The 19,851-nt window shown below is 42.2% G+C and overlaps 1 protein-coding gene across 1 annotated transcript in view; it reads left to right on the top strand.

The window, feature by feature from the left end:
• The first annotated feature begins 711 nt into the window (after positions 1 to 711).
• Positions 712 to 19,851, top strand: part of plekha5 (pleckstrin homology domain containing, family A member 5) — a 94,867-nt gene continuing 75,727 nt past the window's right edge. Inside the window, exons 1-3 of the mRNA XM_030770568.1 lie at positions 712 to 803; positions 911 to 987; positions 1,951 to 2,008. Of these exons, the coding sequence (XP_030626428.1) occupies positions 712 to 803; positions 911 to 987; positions 1,951 to 2,008 (227 nt within the window). The remainder of the gene's footprint in view (positions 804 to 910; positions 988 to 1,950; positions 2,009 to 19,851) is intronic.

Here is a 19,851-nt window from a genome sequence, read left to right as displayed (position 1 = left end):
ACCTTCGTTTACTAAATACATACATATATAATATTTTCGTGTAAAATGCCAGCTTTATTTGTGATAATAAGTGTTCATTCTTCTTGTTGTTCTTCTTATTACAACATGTAGACTTTGTATGAAACAGTCTTATTTTTCCTTATATTCTGGTACACAACTAACGCATGGTGAAAACATGTTTGTATCACCTTGGTTAATTGGCTCAACTTTACTGTTTCCAATGCGGATTTCGATTTCCTGGAACATATTCTAATGGAGTGAGAGAACCAGAACCGACGCTTTCCTTGCTTCTGTATTCCGAATCATTAACATGTTGCTATTCCGATGCGTTGGTACTCTGAACTGAAATTGAGGACATTAGTGACGTATTGCTCACACCATCTAAAACCTGATTCAGCGAGTATAACACGAAACATAAGAAAGCCCTTTAATAGTCGGATTGTTTTCCCATCAGTATACAGTAAGGCTACTTCGGCGAGACGAGTGGCATAATGTTGTTGTAGATGTCAGTAGAACACGTCTCAATTTCTCTTCAAAGAAGTGTGTCGTGGGGCGGTGGGGAAATTTCGTAATGACATTAATGAAGCACGCGCCCGCCCCCCAGAGGTTCACAAGGCACTGAATGAGCTTAGACTCCGTTGCTAGGGTTTCCATGAACGCGCGACTAGGACGGAGGCGCGCAGCTCGAGAGCTGCACACATAGTGTTAGACATGGCGGCGGATCTAAACCCGGACTGGTTGTCCTCCCTTCCTTCTTCTTGGAGTTATGGGGTAACTCGGGACGGACGCGTGTTCTTCATCAAGTAAATGTTTTACAGGATTTCAAACTCGTGGATACTCTTACCTTGTAAGCTACTTGTCGCACACTGTGTGACATGCCTTTACACATTCTCCTGTTTCTTACCAACAGTGAAGAAGCAAAGAGTACAACCTGGTTACATCCCGCTACTGGAGAAGCCGTTATTACTGGGCATAGGAAAACTCCAGGTAAAGTCATGTGTACGAATATGAGTGGCTTTTTAATTAGATAATGGATAGCCAATGGCTGGAGAGTTGGGACCCGCAGCAAGCAATGTCATTACGGAATCAAGCAGCATCAGCCGTGACACAAAGCAGCGAGTCCAACGATTAATTTGTTGTATGAAATGCACCTGGGCACATCGGTCCAGTTGTTAAAAGTTGCCCATTGATAAAGTCAAACGGACAAGCGATATGCTATTAATATGTTCATGGATATTTCACAATTTAGTCAAAGTGACAGCTATCACTTGACCTGGCTGTTATGTTGAACTGACAGGTAGCTGAGTTATGAAGCGCATTGAGTTACTGTCCTCGCCTCTCTGATAATTAACGGATCACTGCCTGCAGCAGTCACAACTAAAGCAGTATTCGGTCTAATGTGAAAGATTCTGTTATATAGCTAGTGTAGATGTCACCCCATCCTTCAACAGCTATGTTAATTAAGGAATATTTCTGTCATGGGCAGGTAATAGTAACTCTTTACGCTAGAGTCAAATATGTCCAGAGCCACAGCTAATTTTCAAAAGTAATGAGCTTGAGCTCATACTAAAGGAGATGATATCGGAAAATAGCCTGAATGTCGTGTTGTTCCGTCATTTATAGAGATATCAGTGTTACGGGCGTAAGCAGGCATGGTGCATAAGTGCTATGATCCGCAGTGTAGCAGAGGTGCTGGGATATAGCACTGGTAAAAGGTTATCTTGGGAAAAGACATGTTTAAAGACCAATTAATTGCATTCCATATTGCTAACATTGGAAGAGGTGCGTTATTGCGTCTCAGCCTGTATACAAAAAAACAGCTGCTGTTATCAGTAAAATAAACACGCCGCGGCTTGCTTGGTCTCTCATAACTAGCTGCATTTATTTATTTATTTATTTACAGATCTAGTTATCTGCTCTTTCGTTCATTGTATTTTTTTCACGCCGTAGATTTACCAACGGGATGGGAAGAAGGATACACATTCGAGGGAGCCCGTTGCTTCATCAAGTGAGTGGGATATTTTGAGCTCGTGTGGAAGCTGTGTGCAGATATTTTTCTTATTGCGTTGTTTGACAGCGGTAGGGATTGGAGCTTGCCGCCCCCTCACGCACACTGTGCCCTGCACTTGTAATGTGTCTGAAATTTCTTGTTTCCTCTCGCGCGTTGGAAGCACATGAGCACTCGCCGTAGATCTTCCCTCACGTTCAGTCAGAACAAGTCATTACTGTCAGCATGGCGCAGTGTTTGACAGGTGTGTGTGTATGTGTGTGTGTGTGAGAGAGAGAGAGAGAGAGAGAGAGAGAGGGAGAGACAGAATGAGTGTGACTCAGACGGCCAAACAGGCTCGACTTGTTGGCGCTGCGCTCCCTCAGGACACAACGTTATTCGTCTGTGGACCTATGCCTTCCGCTCTAGTTTGTGCACGTCTTGTTGCATATTTAGGAATGCGTCGATAAACGACGCTGTTGCACCCTAAAGCATTTCTGATCATGCTTGTTTTTCCTTGGCTTCAGTGTATTATATTGTGTCTTGTCCTTCCCTCAAATGGATTTAATAAGTGTGAAGAAAATATGTCATGACTGAGGTTCAGGCCTATTGTTATTTTTATCACTGAAAATATCAGTTCTGTTAATGTTAAAAATGATGCCCTTGACTTCAGAGGGGCCATGAAATAATGTATATCATTTGGATGACTACTGGTTCCAGACTCTGCCTCTTTGATGGCTTTGATGGCTGATCATATAGGATACACACAAGAGACTTGATTTGAACAATCACGTCATTATTTGCATAGGCTAAGATTAGTCAACTGGACTGCCTGCGTCTCATTTGAAATGAATGCAGGATTCCCCAACAGATTTTGTGGTCTGGTTGTATGTGGTTGTGATGGGAATGGTGCATATCTTTCACACAGTGTCTGAAAACCTCTGAAATCTGACAGCGCACATAATGAGAATTGCAAATGCTTGGTCTAGTTCAACGGTGTTAGGGAACAGCCTGTTGCTGTCTTGATCCATTGATGAAGAATTGGTATTTGATGAGTCCTGCACATTATGGTGTAGTTAAACTGTAGTTAAATGTCATGCTCTTTGTATATAGCACTTCTGTGTGTGTGTGTGTGCGTGTGTGTACATGCAGCATAAATTGTAGCCCATTGCTCTGTCCTCCTTTCTGAGTATTAGAGCTGAACTTGATGGATTGAGACAGGCTGGAGGGACACTGCTGTTTCTGTAGACCAGTGGGGTCAAAGTAAATGTGCTGTGTGTGATGCTCTTCACAGTGTTAGGCACTAGATTGACAACCCAACTCCCCTGTGTTTCCCCACACTCTTCTTCATCTTCCTCTTTCGCGCAGCTGAGAGAGCTCTGAGGGAGACGCACAGATATGCTGGTCTGGGATGTGACCAAGAGCAATGAAGTGTGTGTGTGTGTGTGTGTGTGTGTGCATGCATGTACATATCTCTGTTTCTTTTTTGTGATTCTTTTGGGACATGGAAGCTTAGTTGTGGGTTGTCTCCAGGGATCTCATGTTCTGTACTGCATCTCTATCCTGGACAAACTAGAGCATTCTGCCCTCTGTACCATTCCCATGCTCCATCTGTGAGACTATGGCAGACAAGCTTTAGTGTAGAGTTGTCATTGCTATAGATTCTGCCAATATAACATAATCTGACATAGTATTTCAAATTTATGTACCAGAGTTTATTTCTAAAAGGTTCATGGATTGGCCATTGTCCCTCATATTATCATGCCTAGTCCCCATGTACCATAATCTTTCATCATATATCATCAGAGCCAGATGGCAGACAGCCCAAAATGAAGAGTGATAAGAGGTCATCCACTACTCTGGCACTGAGACCTCAGAAGACTTGAGTTAACATTGAGTCTTAGGCATAAAGCGTGTGGAAGACACTCTCCTTTCTGGGGGTCTGGGGGGCTGGATCGTATTCCTTCAGAATAACCAAGCATGAGCACATATAATGCATCAGTTTACAAAGGTGGTTTAAACATCACCCGGGGATGCCGAAACTGGTTGTGAACAGGGCTCCGCAGTAGTCACGGTGCAGTGGGAGCTCATCTGTAACTTGTATTGCTGCTGCTCTCTGTTCCACTCCTTTGATGTGCTACAGAAATAAAAGGGAATTGGGAAGTTGTTGGAAGGACGTGACCTGTGCTGACTCCCGTGCTGGGATATGTGTGCTGCTGGGAGGACAGACAGAGGTGGTTGAGTGGCCGATGCAAGAGAGGAAAGCAGGAGGTTTTTTTTTTTTTTTTTTTTTTCTTGAGGCCAGCTACAGACCTCTCTCTGTTGGCTTTGCTTTGCAGCAGTCTGAGGATGCCACAAAATAAACACCTAGTGAAAAAACATTACCCTCTGGCCAAAATTCTTTGTCCACTGACTTTAATGCCTTCATGTGACTGGATTGTGTTTAGAGGTGGAGAGCAAGTACACTCCCAGACTTGGCCCACTACTTTTGGTTAATTCTGTTAAACTGGCCTGAAATCTTGTCCCTGATGAGATCAGAAAGGACAGAATTTGATACAGAGTAGGGTTGAAACTCTGCAGTATCGGGAGCAAAACTATATTGTAGTGGTATAACAGAATGGACTCACCTCTGCTTTTGTCAGTGTACTTTTTAAGCGCTGTTGTTGGTGTTTCCTGTAGGGAAAGTCAGACAGTGCTACCTCACGATGTCTGGAAATAAATAGAGCAATCCAGCAGAAGGGAGTAGAAAGAAAAAAAAGTTTCAAAGGTCACTTCTCCAACTGTGGCAATTCAGATGGTTCAGTCTGATCTTGAGGGAGGGAGGGGGAGTGTGAGAAAAACAAACGGGATGGAGGCTGAGGGTGAGAGAGCACAAATCAAATAAGCCTGGCTCACTCCTAATCCCACTGCAGGTGTCTCCACCCGAGCAGTTAGAGACTCCCCTTTGTCCTTCAGACATGCTGGAATCAAATCCCTTTAATGACTGTATGAGTGAGTGTGTGTGTGTGTGTCTGTTAGTGCTGGGCGGTATACCGGTTCATTGGGTATACCGATTTTAATTTCCCGTATGGTATGATTTTTTCATATACCGCCATACCGTAACATAGCTGAAACAACGGCTGTAACGCTTCAACAGGCAGGAAATTATATAATATTGTTCGCCACTAGAAGTGCTGTGGAGCGCTGTGCAGTAGTAATGTGTTGTTCGTGAACGATTTGTTCATTTTGAACTAATCTTTTGTATGACTCGGGAGTAAGTCGTCTGAGTGAGTGATTCATTCATTTTTTCCCTAGACCGCGCAAACGCACCACTCAGGCTCAGCTTTATTCAAGAACGGGTCTTTCGTGCCTTCCGTTCACTTGTCACATAACCGCTGCGCAGGCTCAGTGTAGGAATGAGTGATTCATTCACAACTCATAACTATGGGTCTTCGGGTCTTTCGTTCATTATTCGCGTGGTTACAGCAATAACTTGACGAGTGCTATTACTGGTGAGGAGAGCCATCTAACATTAGCTGGATAGCTAACATTAGCTGTGTAGCCATCGACTTTTGAATTGAGGCAATCTGTCATTTCAACCAAATAACTCAAAAGGATATGGTCCAAAAGGTTGCTAAGAGCTTAAGAAAAGTGAACTATTAGTGTTTGAGAACCGTCTTTTGTCACCACTCAGATGACAGCTACAGTGCCACACTAGTTCAAATGAACAAAATGAACGAATGACTTGAAAAAAGATTTGTTCATTTCGTTGAACAAGATTCAAAGATTTGAGTCAGTAAAAAGATCCAAACTTCCCATCACTACTGTGCAGATGTGTTGAGAGGGTACCCCTATTAACTGTGCGTACCCCTCTTACTAACGGATATATCTTTAAAACACAACAATTAATCACCCATTACTTACTCCCTTTAACAGGGAAAAACACCATGGCACACTACAATTTGTGACACATAAACAATATGTAACACTAATAATTAAGGCTTTGAACTGGCTCAAGGAGTGAAACGAAAACCAGAATCAGTCGATATTTCACTAGGAACAAAAACAAAACCAGAAACTTTATATTTTTAATTTGCTGAAACAGAAACATTTATTTTAAATAATGGTAACAGGTAATAAAGTTAGTCTTTTATTTATTGCAACAAATTAAGATATTTTCTGCTTGCAATAGCTTTGGTTCGGAGTTTATTTCCTGTCTTCCCCTGAACGTCAGTCACATCTTCGGATAGTGTACAGAAAATTACCGGCGGCAGGCGGTGATACAGCGTGAAAGTGCAATGTGGTGTGGTCTCCCTATTTGCAACCAGAGGAGGTACATATTATGTTATGCACCTTATAAAATGTTGGTCTTAGACATCAACCTCATCAGTGTTTGATAGATAGCCTACTCTGAGAAGAGAACTGATTTTGGAAATGGCTGGCTCACTCCAGTTAGGCTAAACATAATGTGCCCTGCATAGCCTGTTAACTGTGGCGGTAAAATGACATAAAAATTTTGCAGTACATGACACTTACCCAGATCATGTACCACTCTGGGGAAAATTTCCAGTACGCAGCCATGTAAGTACACGATCCGTCCCAGCTGCCCGATCCGTTCTGCACATGCGCGCCCTTCCACAAAAGTCAACTAACCCTAACCCTGACCCTAACCCTAACCTTACCATCAGTGCGCGCATGTGTAGAGCAGGACGTGCTTCCGGGGACGGATCGTGCACTTACAAGCCAAAGCTCACTTCATCGGCTACTGCATCCCATGATACAATGTGGTGATTTCCAACTTTCCAAAAATTTCAAAAAGCATGGCGGGCAGTGACAGCGGCGGCTCCAGCTTCAACTCCAGTTCCAGCTCCAAATATAAATGTATTATTTGCATATTTTGGTGTAATAAGTCCTCACATGTTTTCTCATGGGGATACTTTAGATAGATGTTTGTTGTAGTTGTGTGTTGTTCGTTTTTAACAGAACAAATAGCCTAACTGATAGCGAATGTGTAGTACACAGTATGAATGTTCTCATAGTTGCATACTATACTGTATACTAGGGTGGGGAGTAGTGTGCAGTACACAGTGTATACTGGGCCAGTATACAGTATGTAGTACACTAGTATGGCATTTCGGACGCAGCCATAGTTTCTAATTTTTGCCATTTAAACATTTGTGACTGACAACGATTGCAAAACAATCAAATGACCGGGAAGTCACAAGTGGATTTCGGCCTGAGGACAGATTGGACTACAGTGCTCCTAGTTAGTGCGTTTTTGTAATGTTTTGTGATATTAGCGATAGAGACTATAGAGTTAAATATTTATCAACAGACATTTTTATACCATTCAAAAGATACATATTGTCTTGTCACACAGCCCTAAATGGAATTTTATTGACCGGTATTTCTTTTGGTTCTAACCGGTTCAGGAATGATAATTTTATGGTGGAACGCAAAAACAGAAATGTTAAAATACTGATGCTGCCTGGAACGAACTGATTGAAAAAAAATTCTGGTTTGAAGCCCTGGCACTTTGAGTATTTTAGGTCAGTTTCTAGTGTTTATAGATCTCAAAATATTTTGTTTTAAAAAGGAAGCAATATCAAAGTTGTTGGCATATATATATTTATTTTTAAGTTCTGTTTTTACTATGGTGCAGTTTGCACAATAAAAAAATTTTACATTCTGCAGCTGTTTCATGCATACTGATTCCTTCATATAGCCTATTGTATCATTTTGTGGGGCCAAGCAAACCCTATAGTAATCAAGGCCTTCATTATATACATGATGAAATTATAATGTTTTTATATTCTGTGTACCGCTGACAGTAGAATAAGCCACTATAAACCTATATAAAGGCACAATCATAAAAAAAACAAAAATACTGTGATATACCGTTAAACCACCAGAATCTTAAAAATGCCATGATACAAATTTTTGGTTGTACCGCCCAGCACTAGTGTGTGTGTGTGTGTGTGTGCGTGTGCATGTGTGCTTATTTCCTTCTCTTTTCCACAGAAAGGGTACTGTGACAAGGGCAGTGGTTTTGGGATAGTAATATGTCTCTCTGGATGGGTGGAGTGGTACCATAGTGCTGAAAAGCTTCCTGGAGCTCTAACTGAGCAGCCCCCCCCCCCCCCCCCCTTTCCTCACCCCACCCCCTTCTCTCTTTCTCTTTCTGTCAGTCATGGGGCAAGTAATAAGGCAGAAAAGAACAGCATGAAAGTAGATGAGTGCATTGCTTGATGATTATTTTGACGCACGATTCAGTAGTGACAACTCCCTGTCAGGGTGCTCTGTTCTGGCAGAGATTCTGATAAGAAATCTTGCTATTTTCTTTCATTGGGCACAAAATTGTCCTTGGCTGCTGCAGCCTCACATAAATTCAGACATTTCACTGAGAAGCACCGTCAGTAGTACAGTTGTACAGCTATACTTCTATGTTTACAATTCCGTAGACTCGGCTAAATTATGAAAATTAAGGTCGAGAGCTGTTTAGCAAAACCTCTGGGCTGTAATATTTAGCTAAGCAGCAGCTCTACCCAGGATGTAGCAATGAAAGGTTACCCAGTGGAATGAAGTGTCCTCTGGTCTGTGTGTGCGTGTGTGTGTGTGTGTATGTGTGTGTGTGTGTGTGTGTGGGAAGAACCATCTAAATGAATGGGGTCAGTCAGAGAGATGGCTGTGTGTTGATTTATTTAAAACCAGGATCCAGTGACCCTCTGCTCTAATAGAGAGGGTTCAGGAAGGGTTTCCTCAGAGGACAGAATTTTGCTTACTCATGCCTCTGTGCTCACTGCTGGTAGGCATATGTCTGCTTTGGATCATGTGTAACTCATGTGTAACTCACGTCAGAATCAACATTGATGTTTGTGGTGAGTGAAGTGCTGTGATCTTGGGCATCCCCTTTGGTTATTAAGACCTGACCAGGTGTTATTTTGTCTCTGTGGAATACTGGTATAGGACCAAGAAGAATAAAGGTGAAGGAGATGTCACACAAGTCATTTCAGAACTTCCTCTTGAAACAGGTGAATGCTCAACAGCGTTAACTTGGGTGTTGTCTAGTTCCTGGATAATCTTACATTTATTTATGCTTTCGGAGCCACCGTTGAAATCAACTACCATGCTCAAAGGCATTGTGAGGAACACATTATATTTACTGTTACCACTAAGCTACAACTGTCTGAGAATGTCTAATGTCAAATGACGCTGGACTATAAATATTATTAATATTAAATAATTGCAGTGCAACTTTGTCTTCCAGATAAAATAATACATTTTCCTTGATGGGTGAGAACAACCCAAAAGCAGAACTTCCACCTGAAGTTCTTTATATTAAATCGCCTTTCCCTGTCTGCCTCAGTGAGGGAAGTCAGACTGCAGCGGCAGGTGTAAGTATATATGTCTCTTTGTGAAAGTTGCTACGTGTTTGGAATACTGGAGCTAAGGGCCATTTCAGGTGTCTGTGGCATTGATGCTTCGAACTAGCAACTCTCTCTCTCTCTCTCTCTCTCTCACACACACACACACACACCACACACTGCCCAGTGCTGCAGCACAGTGACTTTATTAAGTCTGTGCTTTATCTCATTCCTCTCTCTGTTCCTTTTTCTTCCTCTCCTCTCTCTCTCTCTCTCTGTTATGTGCTTGGCTCTCCCAGTGGAGCCCCTAAATAGCCTGCCCCCTTTGCCACTGTGGGGCAAGTAGGCTCTGATGGACTGCAGTTCAGGCCAGCAGCCTGATATTACACCCTATTCCACCATCTGCCTTTGATGACAGACGTCACACAATGCCAACACATTCAGAAGAGTCTTTTTAATCTTTCTGAACATAGCTAGCCACCTACTATATTAATGTTGATTTTATAGTCTCAGCTCTGTCAGTATGACCCAGCTGCCCAACATTTGTAGTCCTTGAAATCCCAAAGACAAGGGCTAGATTAATCACCATGTAAATGGTCACTTTTTCAGATGCTGTCACACATTCACTGTCATCTCCTGTGTTAGCTGGGTTTATAGGGGTTAATTGCTACTAAACCTATTCACACCTATAATCAGTCTCTATGTGTTGAAGAAATGTGTATTGACTTGTTATAGTGGCCATCAGGGTGAATAAACAGGCCTTGTTAAGACTCAGTTTCAATCTCAGTCCACATTAGAATGCTGGTCCAGGTGTCAGACTAGATGTAACCAGTCTCAAACTCAGATTTAATTTGTCCCTGGGTGTCAGTGTAGTCTAGGTTTAGTTGTAGAGGTCAGTATTTTGAATGTAGATTGGTTTGATCTGCTTCACAGTGCCTTATGCATAACACAGTGTTAGGCCTATTTTGATCCCATACAGCAGGTTGTTCTTTATTGTTCCACTGGTTTGGATAGTTTTTCTTCAGTTGCTCACGTGTTAGTCTGGTACACAAAAACAGTCTAGGTTGTTGTTGGTAAGGATGTAGAATGTGGTATTTTCTCTAAGGACCCATGTGGCATCCGAGGAATAAAATGCACATAGTTAGGTCTTGTAATATGAGGAGAAGTCATGCCGTTTATCAAGCTGTTTTATTATTATCATTTCAGTTGTAAATGCTGACGATTGTGTGACACAAGGCTTATTTTAGGAAAATTATAAGAATAAAATCTTTTGAAATAGACTACTTTTAGATTTAGCAAAGAACTTATTTTATTCACATCTCATGCAGAGAGATATGAAGAGGTCAAAATGCACCATAAGCAACATAATTAATCTAATTGACTGTAAAAAGCAAATTAATTAGCTCTTAGATGGTTTTCATTTTCTTTTTAAGATTAACCCAAACAAATTTATCTCATTAATCCCTGTTCCCTGTTGGTCTTACAAAAGCCTCTTAAGGGTTGTGCAACATTTTAGAAAAGCCCAAAACTAGTGAGAAGAATCTGTCCTTCATTGGCCTCTCTGGGGACTTGGATAGAGCTATGGCCTTGCTCAGTCTGTACAGTGAACCAGGTTACTGTGTGTGTGTGTGTGTATCTGTGTAAGTGAGGAAGAGTGAAATCTCTTTGTGTCTACAGAGCTGTGGGAGCACTCTGCGTTGAAACAGAATCAGTGCCATACAAGGACAGCAGTTGCCTTGTGCAGTTTACTGGCATTGTCTACGTTCTCCCAAGGACTCTCCCACAGGGTCATATAGGGATGAAAATGAAGCAGTTTTACGGATGGAGTGTTTTTGATGTTGATGTGTTACGTGCAGACTGGCTGCTTTGCTGCCTGAACACTTTAAATGTTAATAAAGTTTGAGAGAAAAGATGAAATTGGAGGTTGACCTGCTGACTACACAACAGCTGTCTTACTTGTGTGTTAGCCTAGTTTGAAGTGATTTACTGCCCCACCCAAGATAAGTATCCTAGCTTCTGCTCCAGAGGAAACGAGGTCCGGAAGCCAAAGGAAAGGGGACTAAAGTGTGTTTCCTCTGCTTGTGTGGACAGTGATCTCGGCCTTCGTACCTGAGAATGCTCTCACTTATTTATTATCTTCTTGTAAGTCAATGCCTAGCTTCAATTTTTTTCCCGTTGTTACTGCAGCCAAGCATCACCAGCATGATGCAGTTTTTTCCCTGTTGATCAAAATAAGTTGTCAGTGTTTTCACTGTCTAAGTGCTGTTTTGGAACTCTTTCATGGAGTTTGTAGGAGTGGACACTTGCCTGGTCAGTCCAAGCTATAAACAATGGTAATGTCATAAGAAAACATTGATTTGCCAATCCAACCAGACAATCATGTTGTATTTTCCCACATCCTCTGTTTACTTTGGTCTAAATCACTCCAGTCTGTGTTTGAATAGCTAGGATTTGTGAAGACGTTGAGATTCACTGAGTGGTACCTGGGTCTTTTCTTGTCTCTGTGCCTGAGGTATCTGCTTTACATGCTAAACTGTGAAATACTGTACCAGACTATGTACAGTAGCTTGAATTTAACATGTCCTCACCTCTCTGGCATGGCCATGGAGACTAGGGGATTGACAATAATTAATATGGCTGTTACAGCAGTCTTTTGGGTGTGTTCCCTGATTGAGTTGCAGAGGTAGACATAGAGTTAGTGGAAGACAGGCAGGGCATCTGTTGAGCATTACTGTAAGTTTTATGACTCAGATTCTTATCGGCAGCAGAAAGCTGCTTGAGATGGGTCTAAAAAAATTCCGTTTTAATGAAATGATTGTGGATAGTATTGCACTGTGAGTGTGTGTGTGTGTGTGTGTGTGTGTGTGTGTATGAGAGAGAGGAAGAGAGAGAGACAGAGAGAGAGAGTATATGTGTGTTCAAAGTGCCAGAGAGTAACGTTGGGAGTCTGTTATGACTTTGTGACTTCAGGGAGCATGAACTGATAAATAATTGCTGTGCTTGGTTGTCAGTGTAATCAGATGTTAAATTCTAACTTTCCCTATAAGACCATTCTCTCTCTCTCTCTCTCTCTCTCTCTCTCTCTCTCGCTCTCTCTCCCTCTGTGTGTTTTATCCTTATTCCTCATGTATGATGAACAGAAATGTGTTTCTGATTTAGTTAATTTTACAGAGAGTGATTTGCTTCTCATTGCCCTTCTTTTGAGCACATCAATGAAAACATATTACTGAAGTATTTATCTATATGTTAAATAACCGATGAGGGTGAGCATTTTAGATGATGGTAGCTCATGCCTTAATTATAACTGTAACAGGCAGATGGCTATGACGAAAGCATGTGGCTATGACTCTTTATTGAAACAAATCAGAGCGTCCTGAGAGTGACCTAACAATGCTTGTATACTTATTATAGTTTAAGAGAAGAATATCGTTTCGTCTGAGAACTTAGGAGGCCTTAGTTCACAATTATTATTTCATTAGTAGGAATTGTCTCGTAGATATAAACAACTTGACTTGTAATTGATGTATAAGAGTATAACAAAGCATGGGTTGATGGGAAAATGACTTTGTCTAGGACCTGGCTCTTCTCACAAACATGTAATATTTTGACAACCATTTGACTATATGTTGACCTCATGACAAATGCATGCCATGTGAGAGTGAAAATCTTCAGTTAATGCAAACAAATTCTATTTGTACAGGGTTGAGTGTCAAGAGCTTTGCCGACCATATTTGGCTCAGAATCCCACTCTCCTAATTCTGCTTCCAGTAATTCTCTACAATTCCCATCACACTGGGTGCCCCCTTTGCCCTGTATGGGGAGTTAAATAGCAACAGTTTGGTAGTGAATTGAGATTTACCATTTTATGGAACACATTGGTGTTTTATGGAGTGAACACTGTCATGAGGACAGATTGGCTCTAAAATTCTGACTGTCATTTGCTCTTATTCAAAACCTCATCCCTAAATTTAACCCTCACCCAGGAGCTCTTTTTAGGGCAGATTTACCCCCTGTTATATTTGCCCGCTCTTTTGATTAAACCCTACACCCCTCAGGCTCAGGCTTGTATGCTGATTAGCAGTTATGCTGGCTTCTAATTCTTTACAAATATTCTTACGAGAGCTGTAAATTCCAAGCAGTGGGTTTTATTGTTCTTGTCACAGTTCTCGACTCTAATGGAATAATCCAGATTTCAGCTAGTCATCTTGGCCCAGGTCTACAGTTGTATTGTATCTCTTTGCCGAGACTGAATACGAGGATGAGGCTAAATAGGTAATGGAATCTACATGCCTGGTTTTAGAGTGATCCAGGGATGTACACTGGGAGGCTTAGCGGATTGCAGACTGTGCTGGCAATGTGTGGTGATCTCTCGTGACTTTTACAATGCAGATTTCGCAAAGCTTTTCTACTGTACGATACTCTCAAAACTCAATAACAAAATTGAAAGAGCTAACCTATTTATTACAACCAAATCACAACATGGACGGATTGTTCCCCGTTCAGTTGTGATCCTTATCTCAGGGTGAAGAGAGAGAGAGAGAGAGGGAAAGAGAGAGGGAAGGGGACCTGTCACTGTTGAACTAACTTCAGAATGTGAATCCTGACGTTCTCTAATCCTGCAATGAAACCATACTGGCTCCACTCATAAGTCCTTTTGCTTTGAAAGGTTTCACTCAGGCTAAATTTTGTTTGCTAAGACCTCAAGAAGTCCACTGAAAAGCCACATACCAATTTTGATGGTGTTATAGCTGTATAATATACTACCATAGTAAACTATATGTTGTTCAACACGTGCGCACACACAAAAATTCTGTGCAAAAAGAAAAAAGAACTTCCAGCACAGTGAAGCTATGGTGATGGCAGCCAGTCATCTGGAAGTGTTTTCCCCTCTGTGTGACTCACTGAACTGAGCAACACACTCAGCTCAACACTGCCCTGCAACACCTCTCTCTGGCCAATAAATTCACCATCTCTGCCATGAATCCCCTCATCAGATAATCCCACGTTTAATCCCAGCTCTGCTCGGGGCTGAGAGGGCTGGGCAGCAGAGGCATGATAGTACTATTTACTGAGCCGGGTCTTTCTAATCTTTTGACACTGTGTTTGTGTAGCGCCGCACACTTCTTTGCAGAAGGGCGGCGGCTCAGACCCCCTGCTGAAATAAAACAGATGTGTTGGTAAGTCTGTGTGACTGTATACATTGGTATTTTTCGCGTGCTTCAGGGATTCATGGATATGTTTTTGGGCTGTCACTGGGAAAGCACAGGTTGTGCTGTTGTCCTCCGCCGCTCTGTCTTTTTCTCCGGCGCGTATTCTCTTATGTACGAGAGCAGTTGGGTGAGTTTGTCCTGAGTTTGTTGAGGTTGTACACACATTTGAGGTATCTCTGAATGAAAAGCTTCCTGCCGAGGTTTCTCTGTCAGGTTGCTATGGTGTGACCTGTGAAGCCTGGCAGCTCAAATGGTGTTAATGAAGAGCCCGCTGTGAATGTGTGAATGTCATGGATATGCCTTCAAAGTGGCTGTAATGAGATTTGTTGAATTATGCTGCTAATCACAGCCTGGACGGCACATGGTGCAGACACTTGTAATAATTAGGCGATTTACAGCACTCTCCTTGACTTTTTTTCTTCTTCTTCTTTCTCTGGCCCAACTACTTCCTCCAACCTCTTCTTATTTCCCTCTCCAGAGATTTTCCTTGCTGATGATTTAATTAGGACGCACAAGCTTAAAGAATGACAGTCAGGATCAAACGGAAGAACAAATTGAACAAATGGGCACGTATGGGGACTGTATCTGTGATGGAGTACTGCCATACTTCTCACCCACCTCAGGAAAGCTTTTGCTCCTCTCACACCGTGCACTGGTATGCTACACTGAAGTGGAAATTTTAAGACTACTAGCCAAAGTGATGATTGCTCTCTTTCTGCCCATATTTGTGAAACAGGGACTGAAGTTGCTTAAAGTCAGATATTTCAGCTGGTAATGCTGACATGGTAATGGGTTTTGAGTAATGACTGGTTCACCCAAAAGGGAACTGACTGACATATGCTCTTAGGGTACACAGGCTCATCCTGTGAGTTGGGATTTGTGAGTTATACACTATATATGAATAAGAAGCATTTCACTGTCCTGCAGAGTTGAGTTTACCCTCAGTGTGTAAGGGTTCACTGAGATTGGTAAAGTCTGTTATCAGTTCACACCTAGACATTCGCATAAGCACTCTGCTTTGCTATGAATGACTCATTTATCCTGTGACATGACTCGGAGTGAAGACCCAGCGGCGGCAACAGGGCTTAAATATTTCACCAGCGTGTTCAACCAGACTCATTAAAGCAGACAAGATTTTCTTCTGAATGTTCCCTGGCACCCAGCTCAGAGGCTCTCTGCATGCAAACTGACTGTTACAAAAGACATGAGCCCTGATAGTCCTGTATCTGTTATGGTTTACAGTAAACATGTTGTGCTATAGAAGTGTAGATACAGTGTAGCCTATCCTCCTGAGGTTTTGCGCCGAGGGTCAGAGGTTGTATTGGATTAGCAAGACGCTGTTGTCAGCCAACAGTAGGAGAGGAGCGAATCTGTTTAACAACCATGCTGTGCCTTTTTCGCTGTTCTATTAATCCCTCTCCTGATCCGTCTGCTTTGTTTTCTCTGTACCACATGTTCTGTGCACGTTTACGATAACACAGGGAAATAATAGACCCAAGTGTTGTTTATGTCTACCAAGAGTGCATCACTGCAGTGACACTACTGAAATGCAAAAACACAGTGTAATTCTTTAATTCTTTCATGTAACTCTTACAGACTAGCTTACTCAGTGTCTCTCAGTAACACAGTACCACTTCCCTCAATGTTTAGCACACGACCATTCCTTCACAAAATCTCTCTCTCTTTCTCTCCCTCTCTCTCTTTCTCTTTCTCAGCAGCTGATGTGTGTGATTATTGTTGCTGGTGGTGTTGTGTGGGTTGCTTCTCAGCCTCTTGTCAAACACTGCCTTTTGAGTCAATAAGAAAGATCTGGCAACTCTTCTGACCTGACTTCCCAAAGGCCTGGACTAACTGTACAGAAATACTGAAGTCATTCAATCATATCATTAGCACTGCCGGGAAGCAGCTCTGTTTGCACTGACTCTCTGCTACAGACTCAGAGACAAGCTGTTGTGAGGGGAAATAGATCTGTGTGTGTAGTGTTGAATACGGAGAATGCATCATTAGTCTGAGTGACATCAAGAAGACTGTCTGGATATTTGAGTGTCACACACAGAGGTGTGGGAGAGCCTGGTATAGAACCTCCATCATCTCCATCTACATGTTCTCCTGCGAGCCTGTGATGGATTTAAAAAAAAAAAAAAAACCCTGAGAGCGAGCTACAGATTCACTGCTAAATTATTCACCTGCCTGTGCCCCTGGTGGGTTTATCTGCTGCCAACTTTTAGGGATGTTTGAAGATGAGTGTTCTTTTGATCTCTGAAATGTTGTTTAATCAGGGACTGATTTAATTTAACTGCATAAGGTGACTTTGCTATTAAAAAAAAACAGCGGGCTGAAGCTGGATATGAGAGAAGGCTTGTTTTGATTTGAAAAAAAAAAAGAAAAACACAGCCTGGGGCAGTTTTGATTCTAAAACCCTAAAAACTCCCAGAGCTTTTGTGTCCAGTTATGGATAAGCCAAGGTTCTCTGTCAGCATACATCTCACGGAGGGAAGATGAGGCCACTTTTGGTCCGGTGTGCTGTTTGTGCTTGCGTATGTGTGTACGTGTATATCAGGGAGAGGGGGAGTGAGAGTGTGTGTTTGTGTGTGCTGGTATGGTGGAGTCATTTGGGTATCACCAGGACTGTACAGCGGAGAACACCACTCAACTAATGTGAAGACCAGTCTGGGGAGACTCTCCATTCCCAATGGTGTTACATAAACTGGGTAAATCCATTCAATGTTTGATGACAGAGCAGAGGAGTGAGAGAGGAGGAGTGAAGTGAGGAGAGAAGATGATCAGGAGGTGTTGAGTGATAGCAGCATTTAACAGTGGGTCAGGAATCCCTCCCCCCTCTACCTGTCTGTCAGTCACACCTCTCAGTGCTGAAGCTAGCCTTGACCAAGACCTGAACCTTAGCTGTGAAGAACAATTACTCTTGATTGTGCTGTACATAAACAGCAATTCTTTCACCAGTTTTAGGAATATGACGTGAAAAATGGATAACTCAAGAAGAAATTAATCAACCTGGGTGACGCTATTGAAAATATGTAGTTGCTCTAATCTGTTTATTGAAGCTTAATTCAACACTGTGGTGAGTTTCGTGTGAGCCACAGCCAACACATGTAGCAAGTGGGAAATGTCCTTCCTGCTCTGTCATTGTTTTGTCCTCTGAAGACTCCAAGTCCTCCAGATGTTACAGAGCTTCCTGGTAAAATACAGACTCTAAGTGAGCAGCAGTACTTTACAATAACAGCTGAATCTAGTGGCATAGCAAGACTAATGGATGTCCTTATGGCTGCTTAATAAAACTGTAAAGATCTCATGTCTTCATCTTTTGTTATACTGATGGCAAATAATCAATAATCATCAATATCACAATGTTTAGACTTTGTGTTTGTATGTCTGATACAGCATTGCTGTGGTTGTGTGTGTGTGTGTGTGTGTGCGCGTGCGTGCATGTGTGCATGCGTCCGTGTGTGTGTGTTTAAGTTGAGTGAATGTTTGAACGCGTTGCTACAGGAGAGAGCAGGGTGTAATTCAGTATGATGAAACTGCTGTGAGCAGTCAGTGTTTATGCGTGCATTAGTGCTGCCTGAGCACAGTGACGCAGACAGCCTGCTCATTTAGCACTGATGATAATAATTATGAAATGTGAGGGAGGAGCCGAGCATGGTTAAGTTAACCACTACCACATAGTCAGCTGAGCACTACTACTGCAGCATGACAATAAAACAATCCAACACAGAGCACAGCTCAGAGAGCAGAGGACACTGGGCATTCCAGTCTGTGTGAGGTTTGGTTTGTTTTCCGTGTGAAAGTCCTGTCGTGTTTCTGCTGCGTCTGTTTCTCATCTCAACTGTGGCATCTATTCCCTGAACATCTCTGACTCCTTACATGGTGACAGAGCTACTCTTGGAGTGTGTGTGTGTGCGTGTGCATGCATGTGTGTGTGGGAGTGAGTGAGTGAGTGAGTGTACATGCTTGCGTGTGTGTGTGTGTGTGTGTGTGTGTGTGTGTGTGTGTGTGTGTGTGTGTGTGTGTGTATGCACGTGTGCATGTCTGTGAGTTTTTGACCAAAGTCAGTCTCTAATTTCTCTAAAACCTCCTGATGTCTCCTGTGATAAGTGAGGTTCCTTAAACAGGAAGTGGCAATAACCAGTCAGAGTTGGGCTCAGTGTGTTCATAGACACTGGACAAGAGAAACAACCACTCTGTGAAGAGACTGCATCATGCTTTGATTCACCACTGAAAGCACTGTGTGTGCATAAAACCATCCTATAATCTAGAGTTACTAGATAAGCTGTGCCATTGATGTGTGGAAAGATAGGGTGGGGGGAACTGTCTGATGAAGAAGAGAGGAGCATATGGGAGGGGTATTACTAGTCATGGCCTCACCACTCAAGCTTATCATCACTCATTAGATGTCTGTGTGTGTGTGTGTGTGTGTGTGTGTGTGTATGCACATGTGTGTCTTATAGTGGTATTTTATAGTCTGGTGCAGCCATTCTACTTCAGACAGACATTCTTTTATCCAACTTGCCTGTTATCAGAACCTTTTCTTTATCTCAGTATGGGGTTCTTTTGTCTCTTCAGCCCCTAAAGACTGTAAGGTTTGTCTTGATATTTTTTCATGTGAACTCTATAGACCAGCTCTTTTAACATTAACACCCTTCTGTCACCCTGCATCCCTTGAATGTGTGTGTGTGTGTGTGTGTGTGTGTGTGTGTGTGTGTGTGTGTGTGTGTGTGGTGTGAGAGAAAAGTGAAGTGTGTGTGTATGTATGTGAGCGAGAATCACAATAACGAGAACCGATTTAATTTACCTTTCTGCAAGTTTCAGCAAGTACATTCTCCCCCATACTGGTTTTCAGACTGGCTATCAGATCAAATAATGAGCTTGCAATGTTTTCCTTTCTTACTGTTACAAGCTCAAATCTCGCTCTGTACGTTTAATGTGGAACTATTGGTCATGTCTTTGTGATTTGTGATTGCTGGAGCGTACAGAGGCTAGTGAGGACATAAGGGTTAATTCCCATGACAGTATTGATGGATATAACAAAGCCAGTTTAATGTGTTTTTGTACTGAAGCATGACTGGTGGTGAGAGAGGATACCATCGACGTTAATAACAAGGCATTGTGTTTACTCCTGCTCCTGAGAGCCCTTCTGTTAAGTGGCTGACTATCAATGTCAATGAGCTTAGACTAGAGATAGCCCTTCCTATTTTACGTGTTTTCCTATTTTTCCATGTTGTCCATGTGTAGTATAGTGATAGGGCTATTTGTTATAGGCTGTATGGGAAATCATTTTTGAGAATTTTTCCTG

Source organism: Chanos chanos, chromosome 1 (assembly GCF_902362185.1).
Source record: "Chanos chanos chromosome 1, fChaCha1.1, whole genome shotgun sequence".
Classification (NCBI taxonomy): Eukaryota; Metazoa; Chordata; class Actinopteri; order Gonorynchiformes; family Chanidae; genus Chanos; species Chanos chanos.
The sequence above is the reverse complement of the archived record's forward strand: the minus strand, read 5'-3'. Positions and strand labels throughout refer to the sequence as shown.